Source organism: Myodes glareolus, chromosome 13 (assembly GCF_982192425.1).
Source record: "Myodes glareolus chromosome 13, mMyoGla1.1, whole genome shotgun sequence".
Classification (NCBI taxonomy): Eukaryota; Metazoa; Chordata; class Mammalia; order Rodentia; family Cricetidae; genus Myodes; species Myodes glareolus.
The window spans coordinates 66,318,366-66,338,597 of NC_142038.1; the positions used below are offsets into that span (position 1 = coordinate 66,318,366).

General features: G+C 38.2%; 1 protein-coding gene across 4 annotated transcripts in view; it reads left to right on the plus strand.

Annotated features, from left to right (window-relative positions):
* Positions 1-20,232, plus strand: part of Trappc8 (trafficking protein particle complex subunit 8) — an 87,415-nt gene that overhangs the window by 21,001 nt on the left and 46,182 nt on the right. The window contains exons 3-9 of one of the 4 annotated variants that reach the window (XM_048442670.3): positions 7,685-7,768; positions 12,128-12,217; positions 12,650-12,824; positions 15,666-15,819; positions 17,278-17,371; positions 19,030-19,280; positions 20,100-20,215. In XM_048442670.3, coding sequence (XP_048298627.3) covers positions 7,685-7,768; positions 12,128-12,217; positions 12,650-12,824; positions 15,666-15,819; positions 17,278-17,371; positions 19,030-19,280; positions 20,100-20,215 — 964 coding nt within the window. Of the gene's footprint in view, positions 1-7,684; positions 7,769-12,127; positions 12,218-12,649; positions 12,825-15,665; positions 15,820-17,277; positions 17,372-19,026; positions 19,281-20,099; positions 20,216-20,232 lie in introns of all 4 variants that reach the window. The other 3 variants (XM_085700078.2, XM_085700079.2, XM_085700080.2) reach the window with 3 other exon arrangements.

Consider the following 20,232-nt stretch of genomic DNA (forward strand, 5'->3'; position numbering starts at 1 on the left):
TGCCTTACTGTTAGGTCGCCTGGAGGCATTTCCTCAACTGAGACTCTTCCGATATGAAGACTCTAGCTTGTATCAAGTTGATATAAAACCAACCAGTACAACTGACCCCTTGTCAGCTTGACTTACAGTCATACCACTATTAAGTCACTGCCCTTCCTTTCTTTTTCATCCCCAAGCTCTTAAACATCATACAATCTTTTCAAACATATTAATATTTCAGTCTCTTTAAAGTAACCAGTCTCTGAAAATCAAAGTCTTTTCAAATTCAAAATCTATCAACTGTGGGCTCCAGTAAAATAATTTCTTCAAGAGGGAAGAATCAGGACACAGTTACAATCAAATCAAAGCAAAACCAAATTCCACCCATCCACTGCCTGGGATCCACTTACGATCTTCTGGACTCCTCGAAAGAACTTGAATCACTTCTTACACCAACCTCTGCAGCACATATACAGCTTGTTGTTGCTGCTGTTCTTGATGGTCATCCCATTATACCACTATCTCCCAAATGCTGGGGTTCTCTGCTGCAACTGGGCTGCACTTTAGCCAATGACCTCTCATAGGCTCTTCTCATGGTGCCAAACCTCAACTTTTCTGCACGACTCCTTTAATCCTGGGCCTCCAACTGCCACTGAGACTGAACCTTCATCAGTGGCCCCTCTTGGCCTCTCACTTTGCCAAACTTCAACTGTTCTCCACAACCCCTTCATGCCTTCAAAACAAGTACCACCTGGATGACTCTTACACATTACCAAGTCTGGCTACCATCATGAGGTACAACCTTGTCAGCCTCTGGAACATAGCTTCGCTGACTCTCAGACACTTCCCAGAAGATTTTACCTCAGTGATACCTCAGTGATGCTTGTCTCTTAATCATTGCTAAATTTTCTGCTCCAGCTGACTAGCATTGAGTATCCCAGCAAAGCAAAGTTTTCAGTTTTATGTTAGCCTCCGCACTTTTCTGTGGATACCCAGGCCCCCGCGCTTTCCTGAACTTGAGTCCACGAGAATGGACGATTGTCCTAAGGGTTTAAACAGACACACACAAAGAGACCTGCTCACTTACCAAAGAGTAAATGGCCACTTTATTAAACTCAAGTCGGGTATTTATATTAGTGGGCAACGGGGGCAAAAGGGCACGGCCCCCTCCCATCAGGAGCAGTAGAAGAAGATTACAGGTGCCTGGTGCCTCAGGCCAGAAGCAACTGGGGGAGCCAGCCAGGCGTGGCAGGCATATAGGGCTCGCAGCTGGAACCTTGTTTACAGGTGGAATTACCATAACAAAAGAGAGCCAAATTCTTTTTAAACTATACCCTCAAGCCAGTGCTAGTGCAGAATCTCCAGGGAGCCAGAGGTCAAACGGCCCTGCGAATTGCCAGGAAGAAAAGGGAAAAAGACCTGTGTACCTACAGTTTTATAGTTCTGATATCTTATTAATCACAGCCAATTCTTCAGCCCTAGCTAACCAGAACCACAGAATCTTAAATCAAATAGCAGATGGTCCTGATAGTCTTTAAACAGCCCTTTAAAGCTTCACAAGCCAGGCCTCCATCCTCTGCTCTCCTCTCAACATTCTCATCTTCCAAACTCCTAAGAACATCCCATTGAGCTCTTAACACTCACTGCCTCATCTAGTGCAAAGTTCCAAAGTTCTGCCACAATCCTCCCCAAAACATGGTCAGGTCTTCACAGCATTACTCCACTATATTGGTACCAACTTGTCTTTGTTAGGGTTTCTTTTGCTGTGAAGAGACACTATGACCATGGCAACTCTTATAAAGGAAAAAATTTAATTGAGGGTAGCTTTTAGTTTTTGAGGTTTAGTCCATTATCGTCGTGACAGGATATGGCAGCATGCAGGCAGACATGGTGCTAGAGAAGGAGCTGAGAGTTCTACATCTTGATTCATAGGGAGCAGAAGGAAAGACTCTGTCCTGGGCATAGATTGAGCATGTATGAGACCTCAAAACCCGCCGCCACAGTGACATACTTTCTCTAACAAGGCCATACCTTCTAATAGTGCCACTCGCGATGGGTCAAGCATTCAAATACATGAATCTATGGGGGCCATACCTTTTTATACCAACACATTCTACTCCCTGGTCCCCATAGCCTTGTAGTTATATCATAATGCAAAATGCATTTAGTCCAATCTCAAAGGTTCCCATAGTCCCTCACATTCTCAACAGTGTTTAAAAAATCCCGGAGTTAAAGTCTCTTTTGACATTCATTCAGTCTCTTAATTGTAATCCTCTATAAAATCAAAATCAAAAAGCAGATCACATACATCCAATATATAATGGCACAGGATATACATTACCATTCCATAATGGACGAAATGGAACATAGTCAGGAAATATTGGACCAAAGCAAGACTGAAAACCAGCTGTGCAAACTCTAAACTCTACATCTCCTTGTCTGATGTCAAAGTTCTCTTCAGATCTCCAACTCCTTTGAGATTTGTTGACTGTAACACATTTCTTTTTCTTTGGCTGTTTCCACTCTCTCTTAGCAGTTTTCCTCTGCAGGTATTTCATGGATTCAATATCTCCAACATCTTGGAGTCTTCCAGGCAAACTAGGCTTCATTTTCGCATAGCTTTACACAATGACCTCTCTGGACCAACATTCAGTGACACTTCTGACACATGCCTAGCCTCAGCAGCTTTCTTTAGTCACAGAAGAATATTCCATAACCCCTTCCTTCTATCCTTGGCTCTAAAGCCAGAACCATGTGACCAAAGCTGCAAAGTTTTGCTGCTTTCTAAGGCTGGAACATTGCCCCTTTGTTCAATTACATCTTTATCAGCTTTCTGTTTTCCATGGTTTCCTTCACTGCCGAAGTTTGACTGTCCTGGAACTCGATCCATAGACCAGGCTAGCCTCAAACTTAGAGACATGCCTGCCTCTGCCTTCTGAGTGCTGGGTTTAAAGTTCTGAAATTTCAGTATGCTCCACCATGCTGGGCCTAAGCTGTTAATTTCTTCTCACAAATTGGAAGCTTAACTGAGCGGAATCTTACCCTGAGGTCACCACTCCATTTTATTCTATTTAATATCTTTAATCTGTTTATCTCCTTGAATACAGTAGTTCCATTCTACTTCCTGTGCCCCTTTTCTCCTCAGATTGTATATTTTGTATTTTTCCTTGCTCAGCTTGCTTATAAGAGCGAACACTAATTGTTAGGGTCCGAGAAAAGCCCCCAAGGAAAGACCAACAGCCACGGATGCAATAACAAGAATGCTTTATTAATTCCAATGTTGGGGTGGCACTTGGCAACCCCCTAAAAAGGTTACAAGCTTCTTTTAAGTGGAGTTGGAATTTCAGGAATGGTGGATTAATCTGGGACTGATTGGTGGAGGAAAGACTAGTCTAGGGGCTGATTGGTGGGAGGCCCTAGTGGTTAGGGGCCTTCTAGCAGCAGGGTGGGGAAAAGCTATCTTTATTTAGGAGACTGGGGCTGGGACACCTGCTGAACTAGCAAAGGAGCTTTGGGTGCCTGCTGAGTGGTGGCTTCTAAGTTGTGGTTTTCCTGAGGACTGTCTATTTAGCTCTGTCCGATTTTAGTGAACCGAAACTAAGGCCTGGTCTCTATTGGGGCTACTAGGAGAGCCTGTCTTGGCTCTGTCCCGTCCCAAGCCCTCTCACTACACAACATAGTCTATACTAAGCTTTTTTGAGATTTTTTTTGCCAGGGCAATTAATCCAAATCTCTTCACTTTAGAAGCAGCCACATTCTTAGCCAAAACATCTCAAGAACAGTCTCTAGGTCACATACTTAAATTTCTTTTCCTCTGAAACTGCTTGTGCCAGCCCCCCTACCATATAGTCACCCTCAGTACCACTGTCTTCCATGCTCCCACCAGTGTGACCCATTAAGCAGTGCTTAAAACATTCCACTGCTTTCCTAACCCAAAGTCTACATTACTTCAAACAAAAGCATGGTCAGGTCTATCACAGCAATACCCCAGTCCCTGGTACCAACTTCTGTCTTAGTTAGGGTTTCTACTGCTATGAAGAGACACCATGTCCACAGAAATTTTTACAAAAGAAAACATTTAATTGGGGCCGGCTTTACAGTTTCAGAAGTTTAGTCTGTTATTGTCATGGTGAGTCATATGGCATGCAGGTAGATATAGTGCTGGAGGTGAGAGTTCTAAGTCTTGGTTTGCAGCCAGCAAAAGGAGAGATTGTACTGGCCATAGCTTGAGCTTGTCTGAAACCCCAAAGCTCTCCTCCATGGGGCACTTCCTCCAAGGCAAGCATTCAAACACATGAGTCTTTAGGGGCTGTAGCTGTTCAAACCACTACAGTAATCATCTTTAAAATCATTTTGTTCAGAGTCTTTGGAGTTTCTTAAACTTCCTGAGTAGAGCTTTGAATTTGTCAGGTCAGTTTTCAAGTAATTCTTTATGAAGATCTTTCAGAATTTTTTCTCTATTACTGTTGTCACCAGTAAGGATAATATTATCCCCCAGGGAGTTGAAAATTGCTTCAGGAGCAAAATATTTTAGTTGTTACAGGGGGTTCTTATTTCTCATAAGGTTTATATCCCAGCATGTTCATTGTATAATTTCAAACATTTTGGGGCCAGTGGTATAGTGTAGGGAATGAACACATGCATAGCATGTGCATGACCTCAAGCTGAAGAAAAGATGGGAGGGAGGGAGTAATGATGGGGGAAAAAAGTCTAGAGACAGCAGGGAATGGTGGCTCATGCATGTAGTCTAATTGGGCTGGAAGGTTGTTCCCAGTTTGGGACCAGCCTGGCATATAAAATGGGACTCTGTATCAGAACAAAAACAAAAACAAAGCAGAAAGCCTAAGAACATTCATTGGTCAAAGATAACAAAGCAGAAGTTGAAAATGTTCATCTACTTCATCCTGAACTGCTTACTCCAAGGCACTTTCCACAGTTGTCATCCTAGAGATTTTCTTTCTTTTTCTCACTTTATTTTGCTTTATTAATATTATCCTTATTCTGTGAATGTATGTGTGTATGATGTGTGCACCATGGTGCATGTGTGGTAATCAGATAATCAGAGAACCTTGTGAGGTTTTTTGTAGGTTCTGTGGATCATACTCATTTTCAGGCTTACATCAGGTAGCAAGCAAGGGCTTTTATCTACTGAAGCAACTAGTCAGTTTTTCTTTCTTTATAGTCTTTCATTCAAATTCTCATCTCTCTCTCTCTCTCTCTCTCTCTCTCTCTCTCTCTCTCTCTGTGTGTGTGTGTGTGTGTGTGTGTGTGTAGACAGATCTTACTCTGTTATATAATTTGCACTGGCCCTGGCTCATTTCCCACTCAGGGCTTGATTCTCTTGTTTCAGCTCCTGAGTGTTAGGATTATAGCAAGTAACTGGTCTTGATTCATCGTTACCTGTTTTGATGTATTTCTTTGATTTGCAGAGGAACCTTCCCTAGTAGCTTTCTGAGAAGGGTGTATAGAAGATAATACTTTTTAAATGTATTTTTTAAGTAATTAAAGAATTCTTAGAATGCTTTTATTTTTTTGTATGGGTGTTTTATATGTATGTATGTATGTGCACCACATGTGTACAGTGCCTGTAGAGGCAGAAGAGGTCATTGAATCCTCTGGGACTTGTTGTAAAAGGAGTGGTAGGCTGCTTCCCACCGCCTGGCTCCCGGCTAGCTTTACCCGAAATAATTACACGGAAACTGTATTCATTTAAACACTGCCCGGCCCATTATTGGCTAACTCTCACATATTAGATTAACCCATCTCCATTAATGTGTATTGCCACTTGACTCTGGCTTACCGGCATGAGTCTAACCAGTCCGTCTCGGAGAGGAGAGCCATGGCATCTGCCTGACTCTGCTTTCTTTCTCCCAGAATTCTGTTCTGTCTACTCCACCCACCTAAGGGCTGGCTTATCAAAAGGCCAAGACAGCTTCTTTATTTAACCAATGAAAGTAACACATGAGACAGAAGACCCTCCTACACCAGGAGCTAGAGTTACGGATAGTTGTGAGCTACCCTGTAAATGCTGAGAACAGAAAAACCTGGGTCCTCTGGAAAAGAAGCTAATTCTCTTAACCATGGCATCTTCTTTCCAGCCCCTTAAGATAAAATTTTTGAGAAGTTAATGAAAATGTATTTTATGGTTGACTTACAGTTTACTTGTACCAGTTAGAAATGTTTTTCTTTAGATTTGATACTTCTAGCTTTTTAGTCTTGTTCTTTAGAACCCTACTTATTCTCAGCTTTAAGTAACTTAGAAGAGGCTCTTTGCTATGCTGTTTGTGATGTACATAGGGGAGTAAGGAACTGTAACCATCTTTACATGCACAGTCTTTAGTCATGCACAGTCTTTAGTCCTGAGAATGTTCTTTAATTATTTATTTCTCCATTTGTTTTTTTCCCCTAGAGCTATTCTTAGTTGGCTGTAGAATATAAATTGATATTTAGTATTCTGATCATTCTTATGAATATCATAGATTTTTGTCCTTTTTACTTTATATTGGCTCTTTTATTGACATTTTAATGTTTGCTATCTTTTTAAAAAGGCATTTCTTTGAGACCAGATGTTGTGGCCCATGCTCTTAATTGCAGCAGATGATTAAGGATCACTGAGTTTGAGTTTGAAGGACACCCTGGTTTACATAGTGAGTTCCAGAACAGCCAGGGCTACATAGTCTGAGACCCAGTCTCCACCCCCTACCCCAAGATATGTATTTGATTTCTGGATTTCTCTCTCTCTCTTTAAGAATTTTAACTGAGGATATTGATAGATTAATTTTAATTAATTATTAATGGCTTTTTAGTTTTCAATTTTCTGCACCCTTTCTCTTATTCATATTCTTTTCCTGTTTGGTCCTTTTCATGTTGAAAAATTCCTCACATCTGTTAAAAGCTTGCTTCCTCTTTCACATTGAGGTGTTAAAGATGTTTACTGGATACAGTGAAAACTCATCAGTCAGTTCTTCATTTTGTGGTGAGACTTTATAGACTTAGAAGTATCTGGTTGTCAGTTTTTATTATTTGTAATTGTTTTCTTTGGGGACATTTAGTTTCTTTAGAGATGAAATTTTTAAATTGCTATTTGTTAACTATAGAGCAGATTTAATTTTAAGCATCTTGTTAATGTGGCTTTCTCTAGATAATTTATAGGAATAGTGTAGTTATTTGACTGTGAAACTTATCTAATTACATTACTTGTGTTTTCAGAGGCCTTCCTGCATTTCTATTTAGAGGGTATGTGTCCTTTGCTTATAAAAGCAGGCAGAGATATTACTTTAGCTGACCTGTTTAGACAAATTTTAGAAAAACCCAACTCTTAGTATATATAAATTTCTTCAGCTTTCCCCCTATTACTTCAAAATTACTCCTTTAGTTTATCTGGCTGCTGAGACTGAACCGCAGGCCTTGCTAAGTATAAGCACTCTACCACTGAGCCTCATTTTATCTCCGAAACCTTGGAATGAGATACAGTGAATATGGAATTAATTAGAATGAGATTTCATAATGACAGATTAATACTCTGGGGATTATTTTAAAAGTAAATTTATCTATTCCAATCAGTGTTAGTTATATGCCCAGAACTTAGCATTTAGGTTTTCTGTTAGAGTGAGTTGGCATTCTTTTCATTCATTCTGTTTAAGCTATAAATGTTACATGTTTGCCTCATAAGCCTGGCTTAACAGTGCCATATTTTCTTCATCAGATCGGTCAATTAAAGCTAGTGTTCCTTGGTACAGTAATTGGAAAGACACTTTCATGGAATTGAAAGAATCCTCGTTATATACAGGTATTTCTTGTGATGGGTCTCTTTTTTCCAGATTGTTTTCATGGTATTCCTTACTATTGCCCACTGACCTCTTTTCCACTACTTTTTTTGTATTTTTGCTGGTTAATGCATCTCTAATTTTCCTGTGATGTGGAGGTGGTCTTATGGTTCTCTTTAAACTTTTACTTGTTCATCTATTGTCTATTTCTTAAGTCCATACATTGCTCTGGAATAGTTTAGTTTGAACTGCATGTTATTTTGATAAAAATTAAAAACATACTGGCAAAGTGCATTGTATAGAGAGATGCTAGTTTCAACACCCTTTGAAGCTGAGGATGGCCATGAACTCCTCATCTCTTGCATCCACCCAAGTGTTTGCTTGGCTTTTTGAAGGAAACAGTCACAGGGTATCATGACTGCTTGTCAATAAAATCATGACACTTGTCAATAAAAGCAAGGAATTGGAGCAAAATAGTTTTCATCCCAAGCTATGTACAAACATTTTTAAGGTGAGAAAATTGTCATTAGGTGTTAGTCTTGTGTTGAACATGAAAATTTAAAAGTACTATTTCTCTCCACTTCCTACAAAAAGCATAATTTGAAAAATATAGCAAAAATAGTTTATTGTAAGTTAACAAAGTTAAAGACAGACAAAGGAATCACATTCCACAGCCCCTCAGAAAAACATGTAGCTGAGGGGAGAATTTACTTGTTCACCTGAATGTGACCTGTGTGAAGGATGTAAACCCATTTCTGCTTTGCTTCATGCACCTGTGCTTAATGTCTAGTGTCTATTTCCAGTGCTTATAAGTATGTATCTTGCCCTTTTCTTTTTTATTTAATTTAATTAAAAATTATATATAGTTTTAACATATTAATATATGTTTATTGAGTTCTGAGGTCAAATCATGAAATACAGTTGGGAGCGTAGCTCACTGATAGAGTGCTTATCTATCATGTATGACATTCTAAGTTGAATCTTTAATGTCAGAAAAGCTGTGTGTGGACACCTGCAGGTCCTGCACTTGGGAGGTTGAAACAAAGACCAGAAGTATCAATTAGTTTCATTTCTGTTGTTCTGGTTAAGAGAAAGGATTTATTCTGGGGGAAGAAATGGCTTCTAAGCCAGCCAGTCACATTATTTTGGCAGTACTGAAGTAGAATGAGAATAAAAAATAGGGCCAGCCTAGAACACCTCTAGTTAAGTATTTCCTCCAGAAAGGTTCCACCATCTAAGGGTTCTATAACTTTCCCAAACAGTGCCTCCAGCTGGGACCAAATATTCAAATACATGAGTCTATGGGTGTATTTTATATTCAAATCACAATAAGGACTGTAAGGTCACCCTTAGCTGCACAGTGGGTTCAAGCCAGCCTGGGCTATATGAGACCCCTGTCTCAGACATAGAATCAAAAGACTAAACCCATGGTTGAGTAGTTGAGTTAGCCTCCCTGCATATCTCCCTCCCTCTCTCTTCTTCTCTCTCTCTCTTTCTCCCTCTTTCTCCCTCTCTCTCCCTCTCCCCCCCTCTCCCTCTCTCTCTCCTTCTCCCTCCCTCTCCCTACGCTTCTCCCCTTCTCCTATATTTCTCTATCCCTTTCTCCCATTCTCTTTTCTTCATTTCTGAGTGATAATTAGTTGTATTAGGCTTTTTTTCTTGTGATTATGCTTGGGATTCAGCAGAGGGCCTCATGCATGCTAGCAAGTGTCCTACCACAGAGCTATATCCACAGACCACATATGTTAGGTTTATCTTTTTGTTATTTGTCTTTGAAAACTTTTCATGTATTTTTCCCTTTCTTACATAAAATGCATACCTTTGGTACCTACTTTGTTTTGTTTGTTTGTTTGTTTGCTTGTTTATTTTGAGACACAATCTTGCTCTATAGCCTTGGTTGGCATTGAACTCATAGCCATTCTCTTGCTGCCTCAGACTTACAAGTATGAGCCTCTGTGTTTAGCTTTGGCTGTTAGAGATTTTACTTCACAGCCATATAGAGTTTTCTCTTTCTCGTTTAGTTACATAGTATACCATTTAATGGATAGATCACACGTAGCTTCTGCAGTATACCATTTAATGAATGGATCATAGTTTAGTCCTGATGATATAAGGGTCTTCTAGCCTTTTTTTTTCTTCTTAATTTCCCTCCCCTTTGTTATAGAGTCATAGCCCAGGATGACCTCAAACTCCTGATCTTCCTGCCTCTAACTTCTAGCTGCCAGGAGTGCAGGTATTTGCCATCACATTCAGGTTAATACAGATAATATAGTATGGCCTGGCTCATAGAAGATCTACTACCAAACAGAAACTTGTTCATATGAATACAGTTTTTTCTTTTGCTGTTGTTTATTTTGTTAATTTTTTAACATTAGTAAGGCAATAAAGGTAAAATAATCAAAATTGGTATATATAGTCATTTCTGTGAAATGGGCCATTTTCAATGAGATATTTTACTTAATGACAATTTTTGGTATCTCTTTTCTTGGTATTGATAATAAATCAATAAATTTTTTAGCTCCAGATTATTTTTAACTGATTTGGAGGGAAGATTATGTTCTGGTTGGTGAGAAAATTAGTTTCCTATTGTGACAAATACATATAATTGTGTTATTCATTCTCCATTTCCATGAAGATTATAATGTAGCTGGGAATTGTCCTCCTAACCATATTGCAAATGTGAACTTTTTTTCTTTTTTTAATTCTAAGACAGAGTTTCTCTTTGTAGCTCTGACTGTTCTGAAACTCTCTTGTGTTGACCAGGCTGGTCTCAAACTCAGTAATCTGCCTGCCTCTGCCTCTACCTCTGCCTCTGCTTCCTGAGTACTGGGATTAAAGGTGTGTACCACCACTGCCTGCTACACATGAGTAGGACATTTCTTATATTTTTTGTTTTGTTTTGTTTGTTTTTGAGATAGGTCTCTCTTTGTAAGTCTTGGTTGTCCTGGATTCTGCTAGGTAGACCAGGTTGGCCTTGAACTCACAGAGATCTGCCTTCCCAGTGCTGGGATTAAAGATGTGTGCCACCACACCTGGTCACAGTAAAAAAAACAAACAAACAAAACAAAAATACCATTGTATTTGGCTGACTTGTTGGCACAGAAGATAGTCTACACAGGTAATCAAAGGCCAGGTAGGGCTACACAGTTAGATCATATCTCAAAACAAAGCAAAACAAACAAAAAACAAATAATAAAAAGCTTATTTGGCACCAGATGAGATATGGAATTTGGTCAGCATATATTTTTTTTTCCTTCTACATCCTAGTCATTTATGCCTGGTCCTCCAGCTTCTACCTTACAGGTGCTAGGATTACAGGCATATGCCATTATGCCTGCCTAAACAGCTCTATCCTAGCACTCTTCCTTTGTGCCTTGGTCTCTCTCTCTCTCTCTCTCTCTCATGCAACTGTCAGACTGGTGTCAGATTTGTAATTCTCCTGCCTCAGTTTCTTGAGTGCTGGGATTAGAGGCTTAAACTACCTTGACCAATTAAGCTTATTATGTTCAGATTTTTTTAAAGATGTAATGTGAATTGCTAAAGAGTTGACTTGATTATAAAATAATAATTCTTTGAAATTCTCTTTAGAAAGGCTTTGTTGGGTCAGTGAGATGACTCAGTGAGTAAAGGTGCTTATTTCTGAAAGTGTGACAACCTGAGTTCATTTCCCAGAAGCCATGGTGTAACAGACCCAAACTGAAAGTTGTCCTCTGACCTCCACATGCATACAAACACATGCACACCGTAATAAAATGTGTGAACTTTTAAAAGGCTTTGTTATAGTCATACTCAAGTCGTCAAGCTATTGAATCTGTCAGTCACACCCATCTTGACAGTTTGAGCCAGGTGATTCTCTGTGTCTGGAGCTGTTTTGCTCTGTGCACTGTAAGATGTCTTTGGTTTTCTGACTTCTTTCCCTACGCACCAGTAGTCATGTCTCCTTCTCTGTTTTGACAACCACAACTACCTTCCCATACTGTCCAGTTTTTCCTGAGGGGTAAGCCAATGATGTACAGCATGATCTCTTAGAGTAGGGTCTCTATGACTGTGAGCTAACTGGTATGAGACCTAGAACTTAGTTCTAGTCACTGTGAGCCAGGAGTGATACCTTCATTCTGTTGACCTGAGTACTGTATATAAATGGATTTGCATGAATAGCTTAAAATATACATGCTGCATATGTTATATAGCTCTTTAAATATGCGAATGACTTGATGTATTTATATAAAATGATGCATCCACAAATGAATTGTGCTGTTTGCTTTTATATCATATATCTTAAAGAACAGGTAAAAGTACTTGTTTATTCCTAGAAATTATTATCTTTATTTTATAAACTGATTCTATTGAATTCTAACCATTTTGCATCTTGTTAATTTTAGCTACTACTCCATGGTTTGAATCTTACAGAGAGACATTTCTGCAGTCCATGCCAGCATCAGATCATGAGTTTCTGAACCACTATTTAGCATGTATCCTTTACGTCATCTGTAAGCCAGGAATTTGTTCATTGTGGAAACAAAGACAAAATACTTGAGAAGTTATAGAGTATGGAGAAATTATTTTTTATTGGTAATGATAACACATTCAAAATTATTTTCTGATCTGGGTAGTTGAGATACATGTATGAATGTAGTGTGCGCATGTGGTGTATGATTATCTGAGTGTGCAAGTGTGTATGTTTGTACACATGGAAGCCAGAGGAAGAGGTCTTCCTTAGATGCTCAGGCTGGCCTTGGACTCACTATAGTGCAATCACAGTTCTAACTTGGAACCCTCTAGTCTCAACCCTGGTATTACAAGCGTGTGATATGAGGCCTGGCCAGATAGTTTCTCCTAAAATTTATATTAATAAGACAGTGTTTATCAATGAGCGATGATTTCCCTGACAGTATGATTACAAGGTATGTTGGTGGCGTCATCTGGTGAAGCTGAACCTATGGAGCAGTTTTCAAAGTTGTCACAAGAACAGCATCGAATTCAGCACAACAGTGATTATTCCTACCCTAAGTGGTTTATCCCAAATACACTTAAATATTATGTGCTTTTGCATGATGTAACTTCAGGAGATGAGCAGAGGTAAGCATTGCTTTTTAAATTTTAATTATTTTATCTTTTAAGGTGAATCATTTTTTTTTTGGTTTGTGTGTCTGTGTACATGTATGCATACGCTCATGTGTTATGGCATCCGTGTGGAGGTCAGATGACATCTTTTAGGGATTGGTTCTCTTCCACCACCACAGGGACCTGGGGATTGAATTTAGGTTGTTGGTGGCAAGTGCTTTTTTTTTCATAATAGTTGGTTATGCATCACCAATTGGTTGCTGGGAATTGAACTCAGGACTCTGGAAGAACAACCACTACTCTTAACCTCTGAGGCATCTCTCCAGCCCTAGCAAGTGATTTTACTTGCTGAACTAGCTTGTTGTGCTTTAATGAAGTCTTGGAATATAAGAATAAAAATAATTTTATGTTTATGACTTTGGAGTTTACTTTGCCTTTTGTTTCAAGGTATGGGTCAAATTAATCTTGTTGTATACTATGTTTGGTATCTCATTGCATTTGGGACCTCTAATTTATAATCTTGGTTTGAACATAAGTGATCACTGATTAATTGGATAAATGAGATTGAGCCTCCTATGCACAGTCCACCATTGAGCAATAACCCTAGCCTCTAACTAATTTCTAATAACTTAAAATTAAGAAACAGAATAAATACTTCTTGTGGAGTATTCATCTTTAGCACTTAAAAAATGTCTAAAGCGGGGGTTGGAGAGATGGCTCAGAGGTTAGAGCACTGACTGCTCTTCCAGAGGTCCTGAGTTCAATTCCCAGCAACCATGTGGTGGGTCTCAGCCATCTGTAATGAGATCTGGTGCCCTCTTCTGGCCAGCAAGCGTATAGACAGACAGAACACTGTACACGTAACAAATAAATAAATCTTTGAAAAAAAAAATGTCTAAAGCCCAGTGGATAAAGAGTAGTATTATAAGTAAAAAATAGTGTGAATTGGCTATTAAACTTTTATTGACTTAGTTGAACATGGTTTATTAATATTGATTGGTGATGTTCAATTGACATTCATGATTACGCCAATGGTTCTTAATTTTATTAATTTTGTTTAGTGTGTGTGTGCATGTGTGCGTGTGTGCATCACAACCTGCAAGTGGAGGTCAGATGACACCTTGCAGGGCCTGGTTTTCTTCCTACCATGCAGGTCCAGGAGATAGAACTCAGTTTTTAGGTCTTCAGACTTAATAGCATGCACATTTATTCACAAGTCATCTCAATAACTCAGTTCTTAGTTTTTTAGCAGTATTATTAATAAAGTGAGTAGGAGTTTGACTTGTACTTAAGTGTATAGATATTAGAGCATATTTCTGTATTTATTTATATACATTGTTTTATAAATTTTGCTAACCTAGCCTTAATAGGATATTATGTGATTTTGTTGTTTGCTAGGGTATTTATTTGTACAGTATCATCATTTGGTCATGAATAAGCCTTCAGATTTTCCAGGTGTCCCCTTCTCCCAAGATTGACTGAAAATACCTATTTTAGCTAGACTTGGGACTAAACATGTAGCTGAGTAATAGAGTTTATCTTTTTGAGGGTTCAATGTTCAACTTTGGAAGAAATAAAAACAAATATAAATAAACAAGCAGATTGAACCCAGTGGAGCTAGAATTTCATTTCTCACAGTTGTACCATTTCCTTCTTAAGTTGTCACATTTCAACTCATTTTCTCTACCAACAGCTCACATGTGTAGTTTTCTTTCTTTGTTTTCCTCCCTCCTCTCCTTTTTCTTTTCTTTTCTTTTTTTTTAAAAGTATATTTCATGTAGCTTAGGCTGGCCTCAAACTTGGTATGTAGCTGAAGATGACATACATGTTTTTCAAAATTTAATTTTTTATTTATTTCCTTATTTTTTTTAGTCTGAGAAGTAGCTCAAGTCTCAACTTCTCTGTAAGAACGAAGGGTGGTCTGTATAGTGAGGGCTTCGTCTGCTTTGCTATAGTTCTTTCCTTTTCTTCCCTTTCCTATAAACATTTCTTTGGTATTATAATTTTCATTTATTAATAAATGATTTTAAAAGATACTCTCATTTTGCTTTCTGAGGGCGAGTTTCCATAGTTGACAGAAAGCTGTTAAGTGTATGTTTGAAGTGGCTCGGGAAATGGGCAGTCTCTGCGGTAGCTATTGTGGAAGCTCCAAGATGGTTTGTGCTGTAAAGAAGTTAGTTTTGCTTTTTGTAGTTTCCCCAGATGAGTTTGGCCATTAGAATTGCCCATACAACAGATATTACTGTTTGATTAGAATCATGAGTTTTTGTTTAAATTTTTATAATCTTTAATTTTCTGTTTTGCCTTTTTGGGGGGCATTATTCTTGGATTATTTAAAATATCTGTTTTTGACTGGAGTGATGCTCATGGTTAAGAGCACCTGCCACTCTTGCAGATGACTCAGGTCCAGGTCCCCGCACCTGCGTGGCAGTTTGAGACTGCCTGTAGTTTGGCCCCAGGGGATCTGATACCCTCCTAGCCTCCTTGAGCTCTTGCATGCAGGTACAGTGCACATCAAATCCATGCAGACTTACATACATTTTTTAAAAAATCTAAATAAAGTAAGCGATGTTGTCAGTATTCACCAGATGTCTCAGTGCAGAAAGGTGCTTGATGCTAAGACTGATGACCCGAGTTCAGTCTATAGAACCCATGTAGTGGAGGGGAGAACCAGCCTGTGAGTTGTCCTCTGGTGTCCACATATGCAATGCTGTATGTATCATTTCCCTCCCTACAGACATAAGCATAAAGATAATATAAAGAGAAATAAATAAAAAATTAAGATCTATTGTCTAAGGTCTACTAAATTCTCTCTGAAGTCTAAGGTTATTACCAAGTTTTTTCTCTTTTCTTTAGAGCTGAATCAATTTATGAAGAAATGAAACAGAAATACGGAACTCAGGGTTGCTATTTACTTAAAATTAATTCTCGAGCACCAAATCGAGCATCAGATGAACAAATTCCAGATCCTTGGAGTCAGTATCTCCAGAAAAATAGTATTCAACACCAGGTACATTTGAAAAACTGATTGAAACCACACAAATTGTATTTTTGTAGATATTTCTTTTATATTTTGGGGGTGGGTGGACACATAGTCTTACTCTGTATAACTGACTGGCCTTAAATTCCCAGAGATCCACCTCATCTCGGCCCACAGAGTGCTAAGATTAAAGGTATGAATCACTAGGCCTGGCTTTTTGTTTTCTTCTTCTTCTTCTTTTTTTTTTTTCATGACATTGTACAGACAGACTGTGAACTTGTTATGTAGCCCAGCTGTCTGTCTTGATTTTAATCATCCTGCCTCAGTAAGTGCTCTTAAGTAGTGAGCCATTTTTCAAGCCCATTTTACTCATTTTGATATATGGAATAATGCTGACTTTCTTTCAGATTATGTTGAGAGGGAATCTTTAGATACAAAAGAACCCATACCACCTGACTGAATGTAAAACAGTTTTATTTTTTGTTTTTTATGGTCCTCTTTTCTTTTTCAGGACCATGCTCAAAATAAAAGTAGTACTGAAAAGTTCAGTTCATAGCTGTCTAAGGTTCTGAAAGGAAATGCCCCAGTCTGATTCTTTAGTTTGAGAACTTTTAGTAGAAGACAGAGATATTGGAGAGAATATAATTCAGAATCTTAGGAAGCCAGAGTTTGAGAATCATTAAAGGTTACCACCTGACCTTTAAAGTAATGTTTTCACTTTTTGAAAGCATGTCTCCTTAAGTGAGGAGCAACTTGAGGACCAACTGTAGTTGCTCTTTATATTGCTGTCCACATGGCCTGTTTAGTGGACCCCTGTCAGTGTTGAATTTAGATAGCTTTTAATGCTCTAAGGATAACTATGCTCTGTTATATTATTCCAGGCTAGAATACCTACTTTTTGACGTCTGTCTGGAGGGAAGGTTCACATAGAGTTTCCTACCTGGCTTTATCTGTTCCTATTAAGTTCTGGCACTCAGAATAATAATAGCTCATTTTTATTGGTCTCATGAAGTAGTCTAGGGTTTGAGGATGGCCTGAGAATTCACTGCCTTTCTAGAATGGAATACTGTGTTGGGTATTTTTTTACAGTCCTTCAGAATATTCAGAATCCACTCTAGCTAGCATTTTTTTTATGACCTGGGAGATTTTGAAGTTGTCCTTTTTCTCTCTTGCCTTATTTTTTAGGATTCATGTACATATTTATGTGCCTATATAAATATCCATGTGCATGAATATTGAGATACATTTGTGATACATGTCATTTGAATGCAGAAGAATTAGCATAGTTAATTGAGTATGAAAAGGAATTAAACTGCAACATTGTGGATCATGATGACAATACGATAGATATGCTGAAATTAGAAGACCAGAAGAGTATTCCTTCAGCAAGTATATGAAGCCATATTCAGCAGAAGAATCATATGCAATAGTGTAATATTTAAACATGATTAATTATATTGCTAATGCTTTTGTATTTTATTTTGCTAGGAATCATATGAAGATGGCCCTTGTACTTTGACCTCCAATAAGAATTCTGATAGTAACTTGCTCTCATTGGATGGACTAGATAACGAAATCAAAGGTCTTGTTATATTTTCTCTAAATTCCCTTTTGACTGAAAGTATTTTTCATTATTAAAGCACTCTAGCCTTCACAAATAAAGGATGGGAACTTTCAGTACCAACCCCTTTCTATACTGGTGATTGGGTTTAAGACTTTGCAGATGCTAATTAAATACTTTATTTCTGACATATTCCCAGGCCCCTTTAAAAAAATTTTAAAGATTTATTTTAAATTATGTTTATGTGTGGGGATGTGTCTGAATGCTGGTGCCAGAAGGAAGTCTGAGATCCACCCAGAGTTGAGTTATATACAGGTGGTTGTGAGCTGCCTGATGTGGGTGCTGGCAACTTAATTCAGGTCCTCTGCAAGAGAAGTGAATACTGCTAACTACTGAACCATCTCTAGCCTACCTTTCCTTTTTCAAATTTTATGACTAAGTTATTGACTATGCTTTAAATTGGGATTTTCTTGTCCTGTCTTCCAAAGTAGTGGGAATTTAAGGTATCTCTCTGTATAACATAAGCTGTCCTTGAACTTGGAATTTTCTTTCTCTACCTTCCAGGTATTGGGAGATAGACATGCGCCAGCACACCTGGCTCAGAAGTCTGATTTTATGCAGTCCTTTGGATTCTGGTTTTTGTACTTTACATTTGAATTTGTGTTATAAGAATAGTGGATCATGAGGGCTAGAGAGAGGGCTCAGTGGTTATTGATCTTTCAGAGGACCCTGAATTAGATCTCAGTACCCAAGCCAGACCACTCACAACTGCCTGTACCTCCAGCTCTAGGGGAACCTACCGCCCTCTGCTGACCTCCATGAGCTTCATGTACACACAAGTAAAATAGTCATGACTGGACAATCAGAATATTAATATCACACTAAAAAGGGAATAATGTTATTAGCTTTATCTTTTAAAAAGCCAGGGAAATGTAATACATAACATAATTTCCCAAATTCATATGATTTTTAGAACTATATTCCTATATTTTAAATTGTAGTTTTGGTAATAATGGTTCTAATTTTTTGTTTGTTTGTTTTATTGGTCTTACCGTTGGTCCAGGCTGGCCTGAAACTCACTGTCTGCCTCTGAACTTGAGATCCATTTCTCTCAAATTTCCAGTTGCTGGGCTTATAGCCTTGTGCCACCATGTGCAGCTGTTGTAATATAACACAGCTCTTTAAAGCAGGACCCTCCCTGCTTTGGGAGTTATTACTCTGTTTCTCAATAAAACCTTGCTTGCTCTCCAAAAATAAGGTAATTCACTACAGTATTTTAAAACTGAGTTGCCTAGATTCTTAAGCTTAATATGCAGGCAGCAGTTACTAACTCAAGCACCTTAATTAAAAATTTTTATTGTACACATTTACGTATGTGGGCATGCATATTTGTTTCTGCTTGTGGGTGCAATGGCCTGTGTGTGGACTTTAGTACCTGTAGGGAGTCGGTTTTTTCTTTTCATGTGTGGGTTCTAGGAATCAAACAGTTGTCAAGCAGCCTTCTCTGAACCATCTCTCCAGTTCACGTGTTTAATATAAAATGGGAAAATGTTAATGATATTTCATCTCAGATACACACAGAGGGAAGTTCTGTCATTTTTTTTCCTTTAATAGTATGGTAGTTTTGTTACATTTTGTGTTGCGTTCTGAGAGTAAAAGAGAGATTTGTTTTTCAGTAGATGGTTTACCAAATAGCTTCAGAGTTCATCCACTTCAATTAGACCAGTGCGGTGACCCTCCTAATACCGATGGCTCCGATCATACAAAGTCTGCTTCAGTGCGTGAAAACAAGAAAGCAAGTACTGGAGTGATTCGTGGTGCTTGTTTAACACTTACTGATCATGATAGAATTCGACAGTTTATACAAGAGTTTACATTCCGTGGCCTTTTGCCTCATATAGAGAAAACAATTCGGCAGTTAAATGATCAGGTAAGACTTAAGGTTTTTAGGTTATTAATCTTCAGATTAAGTCAGTGAGTTTAATACTTTAATAAAAGTTTTGTATTTAAAGTTTTGTTTTGATTTTTGTTTTATAATAAGCTGTAAAAGCTACCTGAAGTCAGTATTAGTGATAAAGTTCTTTTTAAAACTAGAGAAGCCTTACTCATTTTCAGTTGGATTTTTTTTTAGTTTTTTGAACAAATTATTTTTTAAGACTTATCAGTTTTAATTGTATGCATATGAGTGTTTTGCCTGCATGTATGTATATGTTCCATTTCATATTTGCTGACCACAGAGGACATAAGAGGGTATTGGATACCCTGGAACTGGTATAACAGGTAGTCCTTAGCCACCATATAGTTGCAGGAAACTGAGCTTGTGTTCTATGCAAGAGCAGCAAAGTGCTCTTCACTACCAAGCCAGTTTTACAGCCTGTATATTAGACATTAAAAAACAAAACAACTGTTTTTAGTTTTATTTTATGGATATGAGTGGTTTGCCTGTACATATGTATACACATCATATATGTGCCTGGTCCCTGAAGAGATCAGAGGTGGGGTGTTGGATTTCCCAGAACTGGAATTACAGTTGGTTGTGAGCCACTGTGTTGGTACTGAGAGCTGAAGTCAGATCCTCTACAAGAAAAACAATTGCTTATATCTGCTGAGCCATTTTTGCAAACTCTAGACGGTTTTTCAATTAGTGTTATTAAAATAATTGTTTACTTACTATAAAACTTAATTTTTTGTTTGTAGAAAATACTTTAAGCCTTTATATTTATCAACATGTTTAAATATTTTTTTCTAGCTAATATCAAGGAAAGGTTTGAGTCGATCTCTGTTTTCTGCCACTAAGAAATGGTTTAGTGGCAGTAAAGTTCCAGAAAAAAGCATTAATGAGCTGAAAAATACATCTGGGTTGTTGTGAGTAAGATATCACT